General features: G+C 39.8%; 2 protein-coding genes across 5 annotated transcripts in view; both read left to right on the forward strand.

The window, feature by feature from the left end:
• Positions 1-6,071, forward strand: part of IQGAP2 (IQ motif containing GTPase activating protein 2) — a 130,972-nt gene extending 124,901 nt beyond the window's left edge. For 2 of the 4 annotated variants that reach the window (XM_054053823.1, XM_054053821.1), the window contains 5 exons: positions 289-501; positions 2,486-2,646; positions 3,492-3,635; positions 4,522-4,630; positions 5,092-6,070. In XM_054053823.1, the coding sequence (XP_053909798.1) occupies positions 289-501; positions 2,486-2,646; positions 3,492-3,635; positions 4,522-4,630; positions 5,092-5,205 (741 nt within the window). In that variant the 3' untranslated portion in view covers positions 5,206-6,070. Of the gene's footprint in view, positions 1-288; positions 502-2,485; positions 2,647-3,491; positions 3,636-4,521; positions 4,631-5,091 lie in introns of all 4 variants that reach the window. The other 2 variants (XM_054053820.1, XM_054053824.1) reach the window with 2 other exon arrangements.
• A 4,405-nt stretch (positions 6,072-10,476) lies between these two features.
• F2R (coagulation factor II thrombin receptor) lies at positions 10,477-19,150 on the forward strand. The gene is made up of 2 exons (XM_054055420.1): positions 10,477-10,641; positions 17,608-19,150. Exons 1-2 carry the CDS (start codon positions 10,560-10,562, stop codon positions 18,804-18,806), a joined length of 1,281 nt encoding a protein of 426 aa, XP_053911395.1. The 5' UTR covers positions 10,477-10,559; the 3' UTR covers positions 18,807-19,150.
• The last annotated feature ends 689 nt before the right edge of the window (positions 19,151-19,839 follow it).

A 19,839-nucleotide genomic window follows, 5' to 3' on the forward strand; every position in this document is an offset into this window, starting at 1 on the left:
ACCTGTGAGATCTGACAATCTTCCTACAACTAAGTGAAGTCATTGACTTATCTGGCTGATTTTAGACACGTTTTGTTTAATTCAAATACACACCTAGGTATTGTGATTAGTTACTTAACATAGATCAAAAGGCATAGTAAATAGAACATTTTCAAACCATGTAATAAAAGGATATAAATAAATCCTGCAGCTTGATTCTTGATAATCTTTGAGAATTCAACGTACTTGAATATTTAACTGTTATCATGAGCTAGAAAATAACTTTTATGGATTTTTTTTTTCACCCAGGAATCTGAGCACTTGAAACTTGTAGAGAAACGTGCCATCTTAGATTCCAAAACTCCAGAGAAAATTAAGCGTAGTCAGTCTATTTTTGAAGATGGGCAACTACCAATAGAGCAAAAGAAAAGGAAAATTCAGAGAAATCTCCGAACATTGGAACAAGCAGGACTAGTGTCTCCAGCAACCAAGTACCAGGAAATCATAAACGAGATTGCTAAGGTAAAAGCAACATGCTTCCTTGTATACTGGTGGGCTTTTAGGCATCTACCTAAATCCATTTCAGCTAGAGATGTACTATATACATTTTTGGGAGAATGCTACACTAAATTATTGATATATGCATATGATAAATCAACTTCATTTGTTGACAAAATACGTGACAGACGGGGCTTGTTGTGTACAAATTGGCATTTCCTGTTAAAAATTCTCATCTCATACTGTCTGTAAGAATCTTAGTGTATTGTATTATCTTTAATTATTCATAGAATCATCAGGTTGGAAAAGACCTCTGGATCATCGAGTCCAACCATTCCTAACACTCCCTAAACCATGCCCCTCAGTACCTCACCCACCCATCCCCTAAACACCTCCAGGGAAGGTGACTCAACCACCTCCCTGGGCAGCCTCTGCCAGTGCCCACTGACCCTTTCCGTGAGAATTCTTTTCCTGATGTCCAGCCTGAACCTCCCCTGGCACAGCTTGAAGCCATTCCCCCTTGTCCTGTCCTCTGTCACTTGGGAGAAGAGGCCAGCTCCCTCTTCTCCGCAACCTCCTTTCAGGTAGTTGTAGAGAGCAATAACGTCTCCCCTCAGCCTCCTCTTCTCCAGGCTAAACAACCCCAGCTCTCTCAGCCTCTCCTCATAAGACTTGTTCTCCAGCCCCCTCACCAGCTTCGTTGCTCTTCTCTGGACACACTCCAGAGCCTCAACATCCTTCTTGTAGTGAGGGGCCCAAAACTAAACACAAGATTCGAGGTGTGGTCTCACCAGTGCCGAGTACAGAGGGAGAATAACCTCCCTGGTCCTGCTGGTCACACCGTTTCTGATACAAGCCAAGATGCCATTGGCCTTCTTGGCCACCTGGGCACACTCCTGGCTCATGTTCAGTCGGCTGTCAACCAACACCCCCAGGTCCTTCTCCTCCAGGCAGCTCTCCATCCACTCTTTCCATAGTCTGCAGCACTGCACAGAGTTGTTGTGCCCCAAGTGCAGGACTCGGCATTTGGCCTTGTTAAACCTCATGCCATTGGTCTCGGCCCGTCTATTCAGATCCCTTTGCAGAGCCTCCCTACCCTCCAGCAGATCGACACTTCCTTCCAGCTTAGTGTCATCCACAAACTTGCTAAGGGTGCATTCGATCCCCTCATCCAGGTCATTGATAAAGAGATTGAACAGGGCTGGACCCAGCACTGAGCCCTGGGGGACATTACTTGTGACTGGCATCCAGCTGGAGTTAACTCCATTTACCACAACTCTTTGGGCCTGGCCAATATTAGATTACCTTTAGTTACTCATGAGTAAACCACTTGTGAGTGATTTACATGTTTACTTTTTAAAAAGTTGCAAATATACTGAATATATGAATGAGAAAATTACTCATATGATCTAAGTCTCTAATACGATTAAGAATGTCATGTTGTACTGACTTTGAAGTGACATTTTAAAGCCCTGCTTTATTCAAGTGTTGGCATCTGCTTCTACTTGAGGCAAAGGCATTCTATTTTATTTCTTATCTATAAGCTCAAACGCTTTGTTTTGAGCTGTTAAGGCAATCTGAAGATTGGGATGAGCCTTAAGACTGGAAGTTGCTTTTGCTTTCCTTATGACTACCTCAACTATTACTTTCAAACCAAGCACTCATCTCTTAGGCCTCTCACTGTCAACTAGCTGTGAGAAAGCTTCCGTTTAGAGCATGAAGATGACATCCTCCTTATGACTTCCATGTTTGTCATGGCCTGGAGACTATGGCAGAGATCAAGATACTGCTGCTTGTATACATGAGTAGCTACGTGAGATCATTGTCTTCTGTTCAGTCATGTAAATTGTAATACTAATGATACCGTGCTTGTAAGAACTAACAAAACAGTTCACATTTTCACCCAATAACTAAGTCAGGTTGTGTAATTATAGATTTGAATGGTAATAAGCTGAGATTTTTTAACATATCAAATTAATAAAGTAATTACTTTATTACATTTATTTAGGATATCCGGAATCAAAGGAGATACAGACATCATCGAAAAGCTGAGCTGGTGAAACTCCAGCAGACTTTGAATGCACTTAATTCCAAGACCGCATTTTATGAAGAACAAATTAATTATTACAACACCTACATAAAAACTTGTTTAGACAACCTAACAAGAAAGTGAGTTGAGTCTTCTTGTCTTTCAGTATTTCAGAGTGGTTTATCAGAAGGGAGAGCAAGTGTTAATCCATAGTTGAAACTTTTGATTGCAAAAGATTGAGTCCATGGAGTAAAAACTCCATGGGTGTGGTCACTGTGATCTGAATCAAAACCTGGAAAGTGAAGTCTTGCACTTGTTTAAAGCTGCCTTACAGAAAGAGACCTGAGATATTTTTGTGTTCGATATATTTAATCAGTGTTATTTTGTGCATCCATTAGCACACTTTGAAGTTAGGCAGCTTTGGGAAGTCTTTATTGATTTTCTTCCTTCACTAAAACAATCAGGTTTTGCATTTAGAATGGAAAGGGGGAAAATAAGTGGCTAAAGAATCATTTTAGGAATTATGAGGTTGCTTGAGAGCAAGCTCCCCCGCCAATCCACTGAGTATCAAAATGACACTTCATTTACTGACACTGACATTAGCAGGAGCTTTCCCAGTGCACATCTCATTGATCCAAAAATAAACTCTAAAGGCCAGTCTTATTTAACACCCATATTGCTGTATGATTACAAATTGCTATTTTATAGGAATGACTGGGGACTCTCGGATTGGGGTTGCTTTTCACAGCAGAGTTTAAACAAGTGTTAGAGAACATTGATTCAAAATCATTGCCAAAATCTTTAGACTATTCACTGTGTGCTAAAAATCCCTCTAATTTTTAGATTTCTTTTGCATGTTAATTCTGTTCATTAAAAGTTCAAGAAGGCAAAGAGTACAGTAAAGCTAAATATGGCAAGAAGACTAGTTGAAGTATAAAAGACTTGGTGGATAAGTCAAAAGTAATTTTTCTTGTTTTCTTCCCAGAAATTCACGTAGGTCAATTAAACTAGATGGAAAACAGGAGGTGAAGGGAAGCAAAAAACTCAAGCAGATCTCATTGAAGTACACAGCCGCACAACTGCATGAAAAAGGTGTCATCCTAGAAATCGAAGATCTTCAAACCAGCCAGTAAGTGTGATATAAAACGATTCGGAGCCTCTCCTAATGAACAGCTTCCAATGGGGTCTGGCTTTGTCAAAAAATCCTTGCAATTTCCTGTGCCACACCTAAAATTACCTCAGATTTCTACATTTAGAAGAATGATAAAGCCTAATTGTCATAACGAATTTTTTCCTTGTACCTTGCTATATGATCACCTTGGGGAAATATTTGAATAAGCTCATTTTGGCATTACCTTAAATGGAACTGGTACAAGTTCAGCAACACACAGCTCACTGGCAATAACTGACTTGTAAGCAGCTGTAGCAGTTATTTTTCATTTACTGACCAATCACTTTCTTAGAACAGAGTAAATGCCTAGTTTTCTGCACTTCCTCACTATGGCAAGGTGAATGGATGTTATGGTTTAACATTCCTCATGTATCTAACCATTTTGAGGCCACTATGGTTTAAAGTCTTCTACCCTTTGTAGCCTTCCATCCACCTCTGCATGGAAAAAAGTTTTCCAGGTTGCAGTTATTTTCCAGATGTGAGGTAAATTGAAACCAGAGAAGAGTGTCTATGCACTGGCAAGGAGACACTCAGGCACGACAGAACAAAAATCTGGCTGCTCAGTTTCTATACTGTCAATGCTCAGTCGCCTTTGGTTCCGTAAAATTCCCAAAGCCCATTTTTTTTTCCAATATAAAAGACTAAGAACTCTGTATTCCATACTATAAGTATACGAGAAATTCTCCACAAACTTATTGCAGTAGGGATGGACTTGTTTATTTTACACTCTTTACACTGCTTACAGTCAAAGATCTTTTGTGTTCTGCAGGCTTTTTCCCCAAAACTGTCTCTGGACTCTGTAAAACTGCAAAGCATGCATAATCACTCTTCCTTTTGTTTCAAGGTTTAAGAACGTGATGTTTGATATCACCCCTGGAGAAGAAGTGGGTGACTTCGAAATCAAAGCAAAATTTTTGGGGGTTGAGATGGAAAAAATGCAGCTCCATTTCCAGGTAGAGTTTAAGTTTTGTTACTCTGCTATGCAGTTAGAGTTGCATTTCTTCTACATATAAACTATTTCAGGTTTTATGTGTATTCATGAAGTACTCAGTCAGAGCAGAAGATCCTGTGGGGAATACCTACATAACTTCTGTAGGATGCTGGGTAATGTTCATCTTAGGGCAACTGCATGGAACCAAATGCCACATTACTTTAGCAGCAAGCAGCAAATACCAAGAGAAAAACAAAAATAAACAGAAAACACTAATTCTTCTCATTTGCTATTACTGATAGTGTACAATTTGGGATCAAGAAGATGTGTAATGTTTTCTATCCCTATCCAACAGTTGCTTGTAACTGTTTAAATTGTGAAGGACCTGGATTTTCAAATGGTTATCATATGATGAAAATGGCCTCATCTTATTACTGTAAACTATGGCTTCAAACAGACTAATTCTTTTATTTCTGATTACAGGATTTGCTTCAGATGCAGTATGAAGGTGTGGCTGTAATGAAAATGTTCGATAAAGCAAAAGTGAATGTGAATTTGCTGATATTCTTGTTGAATAAGAAGTTTTATGGAAAATGAGTGTCTTCAGAGATCATAGTCTGCACCCCTCAGCTGGAAGTCTATTCAGTATTTTTTTGCTTTTAAGCATTTGTTTGAAGTTTGGGCGCTTTTTACCTTAAAAAAAAAAAAACAAAAAAAACAAAAAAAAACCCCACCAAAACAAACAAACAAACCAACAAAAGAAAACCCTAAACTAAAACACCAAGTGTTCAGAGGAATGTGCACAGTGCCTTTTCAGCATTGGTAATGAGGCAGAAAAATAGGGAATAGATTCATTTAAACAGTTCCAGATTTCATTAGTGTTGGTACTTTCAAATCAAAACATAGTTTAGGACACTCAGCCATTTTGGTTGTGTGGATTTTAAGATAGGCAGAAATTGAATTGAGTTGACTATACAAACCTCTTCCTATTAAAAACATTTTTAAATTACCTCAGATATATAACATAGTTCTTAGTAGACTTTAAGTTTTTACCAAAAGAAGTCCTAATTTGTTTCTAAGGGATAGTTTGGGCAAATATTTAGTTACATACTAAGCCTATTTTCTGGCAGTTGTCAACTGTAAGGCAAACCTGTTGTGCAATTCAAAAAATTTTATAGGTAATTATAAAGTGACAATAACGTTTTACTGTACAAAAATATATTTTGTGATTCATTCCTACTAAATGCACTACTGCCTCATGTGAAAAGACGTTTTCTACTTTCACAGCCTTTGGAGTGGTATTGGGGAAATCTGAATAGCGAACAGTTGTCATTCAGTTTGAAGTATTTGAATACATAAATTGTGCCTGTCTGTGTTTTTGTAAGGAAATAAATGCAATAAAATCAGTATTTAGATTTTTTTTTTTAAATATTCTTTGGAGATTATTCTATGTAAAATAAACATTACCAAATCAAACTGGCTTGGTTCCTGAATTTAATTTAGTAGTCATTAAAGCAGCAATCCAGATGGTAGTGAAAGAACTTCTTTCGTTGCTTTTATAAAACTGAATCTAATTAAGCTTGACTGTACTCACAGTACACTTTGGAGAGATTGCTCAGCAGCGAAGACTTCATGGCCTTTATGCCATTGAACTTAGTAATGATTTTGCTGATGAATTACCAAATATATTTACAGAGCAAAATTGGGTATGGTAGGTAGTGTGATAAATACATAAACCAAGAGAAAAGAGTACTTACTTTCCCTTTCCTCACGACAAACATTTCAAAAGATGGACAGTGAGGCATTCTGGAATGTGGAGTAAAAGCAAATATTAAACAAGTATTAATTCTGAAGGTGGAATGAAGCAGTAAAGTCAGTGGCGGATACGCAGACTACAAGCTTAGTTGATATACTCATCTGTGGTGGTATAAAAGCTGGAAAAAATGATTACACTTAGAGATATTCAGTTATGGTATTAAATTTAAACACTTGACTTATTTAACACTGCTAATATACCCAATTAAAGATAAGCAGCTCCTACAGGCTTGAATTTTTCTTCTAGCTAGTTATGTATAAGCCATTTTAAAATGACATCAATGCTGCGGTATTAATACCCTAGTTGAAATAGCTGGTTGGGAGGGCAGTACTTTACTTTTACTTCCAAAGGAGAGAAGTTAATTTTACTTGAATATGAATTAAACTCAATGTTTTGTGTTTCCCTTTTTATTTATAACATCCTTGACTAATTCCTACATATTTTTGACAAATTCTAGCTAAGCAGGGAAATCTGTACAGGTGGGATGTTGGGCCCCAAGCCCAGATCTTTGAGGTAGTGTCAAAAGCCTGGAATTCTGGTGAGACACAATAGTGCCCCACAGCCTTTGTGGGGAGTAAGTCAGTCTGGGCATGCTCTTTTGTGTAATGCACTTGACACATCTAGTAGTGTGGCATGCTTGGCATGTTCCTCAGTTAGTTCCTGATGTAGGCAAGCTTAGGAAAGCTAATTTGGTTCCAGAAAATGAGACTTATGAGAGCTACAGCCTGTGTGCTAGCACTGGCTTCTTGAACCATTTCTTGGACTTCCTCTTTTTCTAGTGCGCATCAAGGAGTAATATCCATTTAATTTCTTTGAACTCCTTTAGAAGTGTTTTCTTAATTAACTAGTTCAGTTTAAGGCCTTGCACTGAACAAACAATGAACCCTGCTAAACAGGACTGGTCAACAATGATTCGTACCTAAATATAAGATCAATGGTAGGACCAAGTATAAATCAAACATGCAAAGTAATTCTATGTCCATCCACTGCTGTCCTATGCTGCTGATGGCTACAAAATACAACAAAAAAAAAGGCTTTTTGGAGACAGCTGCAAACAGCAGTTTAAGGTCTACAAAGTTAGATAAGACTTGATGAAAACAGTCGTATTTGTGAAATGTTCTTGTGGAAAGACTTGCATTGCTAGTCACAACCGAAGGGAAAAGCCAGTTCAGCTGAACAGAGCCTAGACATCAGTTATCACCATAGAAGAAAACCAATCTTTCCTTGAAAGACCTGCCAACCTCTCAACTTTGTCCTTCTTAACTGGTGATAGTACAAGGAAATATTAATAGCTGACAGTCTTAGTCTTCTAGCCCTGCAGTTTGCATTTTTCTACTGTGTGTCATCAGGGTTGAGTAAGAGCAGTTGGCAGCAAGCAGTTTATTTTGGAATTAATCCATTCTCATGGTGCTCTGAAGCTCCAAAACTATCCACAAAATTGCACAACATCATCTTCTTTGACCAAGCAAACAGAACCACCATCACAAGTAATGGCTTTGTTCTAGTTCACTTTGTGCTTACCTGCAAACCTTTTCCTTTAGCTGTGTTTTTTAAAAGAATACAGAAGTAACACAATAAACTTCCCTCTAACAGCAAATCCAAAGGGTGGCAGTCACATCTGATTATACGTGATCAAACGAAGTTCATAACTAGATAGATAACCCTCTTCCTGGAGGACTAATTTGGCCTCTGAGATATCTTCTTAACCTCATCCTGTCTGAGTAGAAAAAAGCAGAAAGGTGGCTCCTTCCCCAAACAGTACAAATGTAGCAAACTTACTAGATAATTGTAGGATATTTTGTAGATCCAGTGTATTTAACAGGAATTAATTTTATCCTGTAACATGTTTCTGTTAAAAAAGCAAAGCTCTGAAAAATATGCATGAAGTATAACAAAAGAGTGGTAACTAGTAAAAGCTTTGGAAGCCATGAACTCTTTACCTCCATTACAACAAGTTTAGCAAGAGAGAAAGTAGCAAGCTGACGTGTAACCACAGGATAAAAAAAAACCCTTAGATTTGGTTCCCATTTGCACATAAAATTTAACAAATGTGAGGGAGTTTTAATTCGTTTGCTATATTTATAGTAATCTAATTTACAAAGATGAAAGGACACAGCCCTGTAATTGTCCCCTACATTGACAACTGTGGCACTCCCTGCAGATACAAACTGAGCTTCCATTCATATCTTTCACAAACTCCATAGGCTGGTTTATCCCTCGGGCACTGGCCCACTGCTTCAGGCTTCTTGAAACTTAAGAAATGTAAATACTGAAAAAGTATGCTTTTCTGATGTTTGTTGTTTACAAATACACACTTATTTTGAGAAAGGTTTATATTTAGTTCACTTCTATTCTGGGTTAGAAATTTTTAAATGTTACCCTTGGGTGCGTTTATAAAGCTGCAAAACACAGGAATGCCCAAGAATAGCTTCACTTTCTCTTCCCGAAAGATGAAAAGAAATTATCTCTGAGTAAGGTATTTTGTAGATAGATGAAGAAGAGTACTTCATGATTAAGTATAAGGTGTTTTGTGCAGGTTCCCTAGTGTGTTTGGGGTAACAGAGCTGTAGAAAGGCTGGCCAGCTGTAAAACTTGTTTTTATTACTTCCCTTGCTCTTCACGAATTGCAGTCAGCCTTATTCATGCTGTAATGTAGTAGGTGGTAGAATCGTGGGAAGAACTTTGTAGAGACACAGAACTTACTGTGAACCAGTGCTTGCAATCACGAGTATTTATTTTTCCTTTTTTACTCTCAGTTAAACCTGACAGTCTAGAAGTCCATACTTCTTTAGTAATAAAGGCACTTCATACATATGAACAAGTTATAAATGGAGCTTCCTCCCTCCCACCTGTTGGGTTTTTTTTTTGTCTGTGTTGCTTGAAACAGGATATACAGTTGAGGATGGGAAAGCATACTGCAGCAAACCACAGCGTCCACTTGTAAAGCTTCTGACTGTGTTATAGGTCCAAGAAATACAAAGCAGTAAAACCACCGGTGTTTCCAAAAGAAGACCCTAAATAATAGCTGCAAAGTTAATTTCCTCTATAGCTTTCATACAGGTTTCATTTCAACCAACTCTTGATTCACAAACAGCTCTGATGGACGGAACAAGTTTCCTGTCCAAGGAAGGCACATGCCACTGGAGTTCAGAAGCAGCACCATGTCCTCAGGGCTTCTGCAAGAATAGACACAAGGACTGCAAAGCTAGATAATGAATGGCTTTTGGGTTGTCGAGTATTCGTGATACCGAAAATGTCAGCAAATGGAACACTCTAATATTCGTTTGGGAGTTTCAGAAAACAAGCATCCTTTCTCAGGCCTGGGCAACATGGGGGAGTGATCTCCATCAACCACGTGCAACGAGACAAAGGCTGTTACAGAATATATTTCCCGCTTACACGCATATGTATAAATTTTCCCAGAAATCTTATGCATATTCTATCACTTTCCAAGGTCTAATTTTAATGTTTTGAAAGTTGGCAATAACCAAAATTCTTGCTAATTTGGAGCTGGCTCCAGCTCTACTTGACCTTGCCTTTCAGATCAGTAAGGATTCCAAACAGAAGTGAATACAGAAAAAGAGACATCTGTTTGGCACAAATCGTTCCTCACACAAGAGATTGTCATTTTCAAAGAAAGGAGAGTGTCTGAAAAGCACCGTTTTAAGGGGAAGTTGCTGTCGGGGGAAGAAAACCTGCTACGAGAGGGACATTCTGTCCAACTTTCAAAAACCACATCTGCTTAGACAAAACGTAACTCTACTTTAGCTTAAACCAAAGCATTCCACTTGGAAACATTCCAGGTATTGTACCATTGGTAGAGCAGTGATCTCGCCGAACCCACGCTGTACAAGCAAGCTTTAATCTATACGGAGCAGATGTGGGTATTAAGGAGCTTTCCTAAATGAGTGCGATCTTTCAGCTACGATTAACGCTGCGGTGCATCCCCAGCTCCGATTGCGCTCACAAAACCCGGCGAACTCGGCTTGGAACAACCCCCGCCCGACACCCCTTTGTCCCGCTCCCCCCGCCCCTCGCCCGCCTCCCTCCCCGGAACCTCCCCCGCCGCCGCCGGAGGGAGCCTGGGCGGCCCCGGCCCGGTCCCCGCGCGGCCGCACTCGGAGCATCTCCTGCCATGGGGCCGCGGGAGCTGCGGGCGCTGCTCTGCGCCATCGCCGCCCTCGGCTGCCCGAGCCCCGCCACCGCCCGGCGCCTCGGTGAGTCCGGGGGGGGAGCCGCGGGCACCGCTCGGGATGGGGCGGGACGGGATGGGATGGGATGGGATGGGATGGGATGGGACGGGACGAGAGGGGACGGGACGGAACGGGACAGGACGAGAGGGAACGGGACGGGATGGGACGAGATGAGACGGGACGAGATGGGATGGGATGGGATGGGATGGGATGGGATGGGATGGGATGGGATGGGATGGGATGGGATGGGAAGGGACGGGACGAGAGGGGACAAGAAGAGGCGAGACGGGATAGGACAAAAGGGAATGGGAAGGGAAGGGACAGGTCGGGTCGAGTTGAGTCAAGTCTGGACGGGACAGGTGGAGTCCGAACGGTTCGGTTCGGGACGTGTCGCAGCGCTCCCACCCGTGAGGGATCCCGAGCGAGCATCTCGGGCGCGGGGAGAGCCCGGGAGTTGGAGCCTTAGCAGCGGAAAACGAGCCAAAGCGGTTCGTTTGTGTCACGGCGCCGTCGGCCGGCGCTTTGCCAGGGAGAGGGTCTCCCGCTTTGAAGTTTTAATTGGGGATTGGGGTCGTGTTTTCTTCACGCCGCTATAGGTGTGTTCTCGTGCCAGCGGCCAAAGAAGGGGCTGAAACAAAGTCAGCCCGGGCAGAGCAGCGTCAGACGGATACTGTGTGAGAACTGTTGTTTTGAATAAAGGAAATGTCGTAGCCCTGAAATACTGAGAAGGACACGGGTGAGGTTGTTGATGCAGAAGAACGGCTGGTGGTTGTCCCGTGGCTAAGGAGGCAGCCACGCCGTAGCGAGTTATGGTGGAAAGAAGGGATCGGGCTGGAAAGACATGCTGGCTGGGCTTCCTTGAAACATGGCATTGCCTTTCATTTGGAAGATTTCATTCTTTGGAAGAGAGAGCATTTCATTGCATTTCATTCTTTGGAAGAGAGAGCCCCAGCTGAATTTGTAGGTAGCGCAAAGTTTGGAAGAACTGCCAACACAAAATAGTTGTAGCAGATGAGTACGGTTGGGCTTGATGGTTTCAAAGGTCTTCTCCAACCTAGTGATGCTATGATTCTATCCACCCCAAGCAGATGACCCTCATGGTTAACCAATTAGAAATAGCACTAATAGCAATATCGGTGCTATAACTGCTAAGACCACGGGTCCGTCTGGGTCAGAGCTTGTCTGACTGTGCTGAGGGAAGGGAGGCAAGAGGCACGCGTGCGTGAAACCTCCCGGTTTCCGATATAAATACAACAGTAAAAGAACAAGATTATGCATCTAGAATTTAGCAATGTTTTTTTCTCTGTAAAATTCAGATCGTAGTGCTTTTGTACAAGCAACTCAGCCCTGTGAGATGCCTGCTGGGAAGACTTCAGTTCAAGCTCTATGTACAGAAAAGGACGGATCAGAAGAACAGAGCTAAGGGGACATTTCAGAGTGTGGCATACTTTGACTACTAAAATGAAGGCTGGAAGGGAACTGAGCAAGGGGAAAAAAAGCAAGTTTGTAATTATGCTGGGAGGGAAGTATTAGAGAGGGTCAATAATTTTTGCTAAATTTTTTGCACAAGGACAACTGGGAATGAAGAGGTCACAGTCATGTTCTTTTTAGAAGCTGTAAGGAAAATGTCCTTATTTAAAAAAAAAGACGGGGAGGTGTTAAAGCCAAAGTTTACATGTTAATGGTAGAAAGAATATTGTACTGTTGAGTGCTGTTCTTCCAGTTTATGGAAACATTCAAACTTGTTTTCCTGCCTTTTGCAATTATAGCCTTCATTAAAGAGTACCCGGAATTACATTATTATTTGCTGCTTCCTTAGGAAATAATGATTAAAATAGTTACTGTACTGCATCACTAAAAAAACCAAAAATTCAAAACAAGTTACTTCATGTGCAGTAGAACTGATAAAGCCTGGCCATCTGAATATGTATTCTTGTGCTTGCTTATTATAGTAATAATACTATTTTCCCACTGTCCCGGATAACCTTCTCTGTTTCCACCACTACGTACTTAATTCCCATGACCCACGCACTGCTGTATCCCCAAGGCTGCTTAGTCCTTGCACCTGCAGCTTCTCCCCTGCTTTTCTCTTATTCCTTCAGCATTCCAAGTTATAGTGTTACTGACCTGTGCTGGTCTTGCGGGCAGGTGGAAAGACAGAGAGTTGGTGTTAGGTGTTTGCAGATTAGCTGAGGTGGTTGTCTGAGGTCTGAACCTGTGTTGAGACTGATAGAGAGATGTCATTGCTTGAAGCCAGCACCTCTGGTAAAAGAGATTGAGAAATGAAAGCAAAAAGGAGAACTGTGTTTGCAAGAAAACAATACTTCAGGAGAATGCTTCAAATCGTTACTGTATCACGCATGTAATATAGGAACAAATCCTATATAAGTAGAGATGTGGGCTAAAGAAGAGTTTTTAAAGACAATACGGTGTTTATTTTTACAACAGCAAATAATTGTCATCTGTCCTACAAGTTTGTGTCTTACTTTGTTTATTAATTTGTCTGGCATGCACTTTACATTCTGCCTGAGAGCACCCAATTTATGGGCCACTGAGTGATTGAGATTCTACACCCTTATCACTGTGGATCATACGAAGGGGAGATAAGAGAAACCAACTTTTTGTTATAAGACAACAGTATGGGCACAGCTGTCATCTATAATGCCCAGAAACTGGTATTAATTTCTGTCCAGCAGCATGTGGGGAACATATTTAATTGACTTGAGTAGGAGCCTTTTATTTAGTTTTCCACCTCACAAAAATATCCCGTGAGACTGATTCATAACATCCTGTCCAGATTCGTGGGCCTACAGAAATACTTGGACATTTTTGTCTGGAGCTTCATGTGTGTTTTAAAATAGGTTGAAGCCATTACATTTTGTGTCCTCTGCTTCTCCTTTCGCAGAACAGTATGTGCAGTAGCCCTTTGCATATGCAAGCAGATGTAAAAGGAAATTATAAAATGTCTTTGCGTAAAAAGCAGTGTTCAGGGTAAGCGGAATATGCATATGCAGATCATGAGACCAACAATATATAGTACTTGATGGAAAACAGCACAGTAGAGATTGTTAAAATCAAACCATCCTAAACTTGGTGAATTTTCTACACCATTTTTCTATGTCCTTGTTCGAGAATCAGTGCAAAACCCACAGGCAGTAAAAGAAAACTTCAGAAAATTCGAATATCATACTAACTATACATATTTTTGCCTTTCAAAGTTCTTATTGGAAGCAAAGAAAAGACCCTCTGTATGTTGTTGAGTGTCCTGACTGCCCACCATGAAGATAAAATCTCAATGCTTTTTCCTGCTCTTTCTTTGGTTTTAGTTTCTTAGTGCTGTTCTTTCATACCTTATTTGTATTTTATAAGTTCTTTGATACAGCTGTCATACCACAATGAGAACACTTATTCATCATAAAAGCAGTAATATACCAGGTTTGACGTCTTTCAAAAGTATTGGTTGACAGCCCAGCAAAAATAGGGTGTCTGAACATTTATGATCATTATACAAGCTTTATCTCTCTTTTCCTCATAGATTATTTGTATTATTACAAATTACTTAATATGTAGTGAAATATGTTTTAGACAAATTATAGAGCTTTAAAACAGCTGAAAGAACATCTGACAGACTCTGAAATAGCTGAAGCTACATAAGAGTAGTTTTAAAATCTTTTCTGTAGAGCTACCTTATTGGCTGATTAGCTGTCTTGTGCTATCCCAGTTTACAGGTGACGCCTGTTTCCCATTACTGGCCTTTATGTTTATTCTCAAGGTTCATTAAGATCTTTTGAAATAACCTGACATCATTTCATTCTCCTCTTTTCTGTGTATAAATTTCTGGTCATTGGCTTTTTCAAATAAACAATGACACAAAAGGAATCCGTAAGCGCAGGGCAGTAACTATCCTGCTTTCTGCTTCAGAAATTACTGAGTGCAATATTGTTTCTTTCTAATAATACACAGATGCTGTGTCATAAGAACATACAAGCAGCTTTGCAATGGAAAAGGGTTGATATGTGGCTATAAATATTTTAAATTAAATTTAATTTCATCAAGAAAGTTTAAATTGCTGTTTTCTGGATTATCAAGTGCCAAAGAAATAGAAAGTTTGAGGTCTTATTGCATTTTTCCATAGAGCTGGCTTTCAAGTAGTGTCTCATGTCATCTGAGTTCAGGGTGGAGACATGGACTGAGCAGAGGACATAGGGTGGAGATGTTGTTAACAGCATCAAGGTTGAGTCCAACTCTGAACTTAGAAAGTATTTGCTTATATGAAGAACACATGATTTTCACCAAGCTAAAGTATTAATCCAGAAAAATTTAACTAAGGTAAAATTATTTATGAAATGTTCTTGTCCTGAATTATTGTATTATACTTTTAGAAAAGTTTGATAATGGAGTAATGCAGACTCTAAATCCTTTCATCTAAGAAAGCTGGATATAAGTTAGCTTCAAGAGTTCAAGATATAATTAAAAGTATTTAATGATATTAATATTTAATTATTTAGCAATGTTCAAGTAACTATAAGGCATAGGTAAGACATAAATCAGGAAATGACAAAAGGTAACTGGCCAAATCATGTTTTTTTTTCTCTAGCGTATTTTCATACTGGTCTGAGTTAGGTGTCACTGATGAGAAATTGGGTCAGGTTCCCACCAAGGGCTGTCACATTAAGTGACTTGACCTCAGTCATTAAGGGTCAGTGGCACTGCTTGCTAGTCCTGAGAGAGAGGCATTGCAGCACTGCTGGCTCAGGGGAGGCAGGCAGCACAGGCGAAGCCCTTCAAAGTTCAGGGATACTGGTATGAGAGAAGTGCTTGCTGGAAGCACCTCCGTTACCACATCATGCAGAGGTCATCTTGACAATACAGTTCCTGACTCCAGACACAGGTGACCTTAACCAGGCAGTTAAGGTGACCCTTTCTTTCGTCAAGACCACTTGTATCTGTTTCCCCAAAAACATACCTTCCTCACATTTGAAACCATGTCACCTCTTCAGTTAGTTCTCCACATTGTTCTGCAGTGGTGGAGAAACCAAGAAGGACATGCAAACCTTTGGGGACTAGGATCATCATTGCCTTCCATTTCAGAAATTTTCTGTTTTAGAAATGTCGATGAAAGAAATATGTATATATTCACAGCATTCCAAGCTTTGAATTAATAAAATTTCTGTGTACTGGAGATATCAGAGGTACCGCTCAAGATTCTCCATTGCTCTTAACTTGTGTCTTTACCATGGAGACAAGCCTCCGGGCATGAGAAATTGGGGTTTTTTCATTCAAGTGTAATTACAATCCTTGCAAAAGAGATGAATACCAGTGATGTCAGTTTTGACAGATTTCTGTTGCAGTGATCATTAAGTACTGGAAATCACCTAACTGTTCGATGTCAGCCACAGGCTGAAGTTAGAATTGTTAAATATAACTTGTGCTGCACCTGAACTGTTGAACTACAAGCTGACTCCTTGAGCCATCCAACCATTTGGACTAAACTTTTAAAGTAAGGTTAAATATTAAGGATCTATAGTTTTGTGTTCTGTTAGTGTTCTCTTTTAGACCCTTTGTAAATTCCCCTCTTTTGTCCTCTTTGCCTCCAGAATACTGCTGTGATGTATACAGCACAGCCGGTTTAAAAATCCGCAAATTTCCCTACGAACCCTCTGATATTTCTCCCACATTCGAGTTAGGCAGGGCCATTCTTGAACAGCCTGCACACAAAGGGAGGTAACTGACTGCTGAAAGCTGCAGCCACTCCTCTTTATGTCATCTGTCTCCTTCAGATGCTTTTCTTCTCATCTGCATTAAAAAATGGTTTGAATTACTGTAGAACAAATAACCGCCTTTAATGAGTAGCATCTTAGGTGGGTGAATCATGCCTATGTACTTTCAGGTCACTGAGTTAACATCCCTTCATTTTTATTTTAGTTGTCTAGGATTCAACAAGAGGTCAGTTGCACAGCTAAGCAGGTGGATGATTACTTAGTAGTAGTAATTCTCTCACTTCTGTCTGCCTTTACTATCTTTGAATCATCCTATGCCTAACTAGATTAAGCCAAAGTTGAAAGTGACAGTGTTCCAAAAGAAGTCTCCATACAAATGACAAATGTCTAAACTAGCTCTTTTGAATATTTGGGTTTATTTCTTTTTACATAAATAAACCCATACTAGACATTAAACATTTTGCAAATTCCTAACTTGTTACAGCTACAATAAAAAGAGAGACCCCATTCCAACATTTACTTCTCAGTCACAGCCACTGAACCACACTGCAGAAGACCCTACTGTAGAAGGAGCATTAGTAGCACATTCAGAAGTGCTCCAAGGGCACACTGGACGCATGCTGTCGTCAGCGATGCGCCCTGTGGAGGAGGATAAGTAGAACTGGGGAAGTGTTTCAGTGCAGTCTGTCGGTACCTGTCTGCTGCAAGCAAAGAGCTGATACACATCCGCCTTCAAAACCACATGCAGACTTCTGCCATCAGTCTTGATGGGAGCTGTCAGGTTCAGTAAGATGTCTCCAGACCCTACAGATAGATTTCAATAACTTGGTTTTAATTGCACTTAACTTTTTGTTATTTTGGTGGCAAGTACTTCTAATGGGAATTTTTGTATGAATGCTAGTGTTCATCCCAGCACCTCATTTCTTGCAAATTCTATGAGTAGTCTGGTGGAAACTTACTGTTGTATTTGTGTTAAAGTAGTCCAAAGAGTACATAGATAAGATTGGGTCCTTCAGCACAGACAGCGTTCGTACTATAAAAAGCTTCCAAGCCTAGGAGTCAAAAGAGGACCTTTTACACGAGCTTGTAACAGGAGCTAAAATAAAAGGGCTGGGTTGACATCTGTGAGCAGTCTGCACTTTGAATCAAGGATTAAACTTATTATTTTGTGTCGCTAATATGATCTTGGCTTTACTTTCTGAAAGATGTTTTCCATCCTCACCGCATGTAAATATCTCCTTATTGATCTCAATACTTCCTTATTTTCCAGGCTCCCCATATAACGACAGCATACCATTCATCAGAAGTTTTCTACTGCCTTCTGCAAATCACCAGGATGATGACCTTATACCTCCTGAAGGTGATAATGAAAATGACTTGGAAGTTGGATCAGGAGCCACCAACCAGACTGGATTGTTTCTGCATGAACAGCGAACAGTGTCAGTGCAAACAGCCAGATACCTCACTAGTCCATGGCTGACCCGTTTTGTTCCTTCAGTTTACACTTTAGTGCTTGTGCTGAGTCTCCCTCTAAACATCACGGCGATAATCGTGTTTCTTAAAAAAATGAAAATTGAAAAGCCAGCTGTAATATACATGCTAAATTTGGCCCTTGCAGATGTTCTGTTTGTAAGTGTGCTTCCTTTTAAGATTGCTTATCACTTTTCTGGAAACAACTGGGGGTTTGGACCTCAAATGTGCCGTTTCATCACTGCTGCCTTCTACTGTAATATGTACTGCTCAATAATGCTTATGACAAGCATAAGCTTTGATCGCTTCTTAGCAGTGGTGTATCCCATGCAGTCTCTTGGGTGGCGTACATTAACACGTGCCTCGCTGATTTGTTTCGTTATATGGCTTGTAGCAATAGCTGGGGTTGTACCTTTTCTCATTAGAGAGCAAACATTGGAAATACCCAAGTTAAATATAACTACTTGCCATGATGTGCTGAGAGAATCTGAACTTCATGGCTATTACCTCCACTTTTTCTCTATCTTCTCTTCTGTGTTTTTTGTAGTGCCATTTATAATTTCTACTATCTGTTACGTGTGTATCATTCGATGTCTTAGTTCTTCTACCGTTGTTGCAAAACAAAATAAGAAGACACGTGCCTTACTCTTGTGCGTGGCTGTTTTTTCTGTTTTTGTTATTTGCTTTGGACCAACAAATGTCCTCTTATTAATTCATTATATCCACTTTACTTATGACAACAGCTTAGAGTATCTTTACTTTGCCTATCTACTCTGTGTTTGTGTAAGCAGCATTAGCTGTTGCATTGACCCCTTTATTTACTACTATGCGTCTTCTCAGTATCAGAGAAAATTTTTCAGTCTCTTCCACTGTAAAAAGACTTCTGATCCTAACAGTAGTAACAGCAGTGGCCAGTCAGTGTCTACCACAAGTAGAAGGGCTACATGCTCTACTAATGTGAATAACAGTGTCTACAGGAAATTACTAGCAATGCATTGAGATAGTGTATAGTATACGTATCTAATGTCTAAACAACTTCAAACAAAAAGAGGACTGTATTATATCCAAGAAATGCAAAATCTTAAACCAAGTTGTGGTACAATACATAGTTCTGTGGATTCATTATAGTAATGCACAATTCAAATTATGACTCTGTATATGTGTATATATAGTATATGTAAATAAATAAATGTAGAGGGAAAAAGAAGTTTCTTTATAACAGCTGATGAGTGCTTTTCAAATAAACTCCATTTTTTCAGACAAATCCTTTACATTCAGTTTATTGCAGGGGTTTTATGAAATACCATTTAAGGATTTTGAACTGTATCAGGTTAATTAAATTCTTACTTGTGGAACCGCTCCATCTATCCAGTACTTCCCGAAGAAAGGGAAGATATCTGTCCAGGCTTTTTTTTCCCCCTTTCGTATTTGTCATTATTTCTGGAATTATCTGTAAACTTCATTTTCTTAGGATTATTTTGCACCCTGGACGCTGAAACTTTATTTTACATTTTTATATATTCCAGTTCACAGCAGTCTGTATGGTTTTAGGAAGGTGACCAACTGAAATCAGCTATAGATCGATGCTGTTTGTCAGGGGAGAGAATTTTCAGCAGCTAGAACTAGCTTTTCTTTTGGTGTTCCTACTGTTAGTGTACGCTGGGCATCTTGGTTAGGATCGTGATATTTTTCACAATTAGTCTCGGAAAAAAAATGTGACATTTTGTTTCACAGTAAATCAAAGTTGAATGGCTCTCCAGAAAATATATGGAAAAAGATGTGTTTACTATCTTGCTATGCAGTTTGCAAACGTGTGCTTTCATGCATGTGATTAATCATCATGCATGTGGCTTATACTCAGAAATATCCTTTATTCCTGCCAAGTCTAGCTGTTTTTCATATTTCACATTGTGTCCACGTTTACTAAAATTGCTGTGATTTAGACCCCGATAGCTAACTTCATCTTGTGTAGCATTCTTTTACTACAAGGGATGCTAAAGCCAAGTAACAGGAATTCAGTTTTAGAAACAGG

This window comes from Cuculus canorus, chromosome Z (assembly GCF_017976375.1).
Source record: "Cuculus canorus isolate bCucCan1 chromosome Z, bCucCan1.pri, whole genome shotgun sequence".
Taxonomy (NCBI): domain Eukaryota; kingdom Metazoa; phylum Chordata; class Aves; order Cuculiformes; family Cuculidae; genus Cuculus; species Cuculus canorus.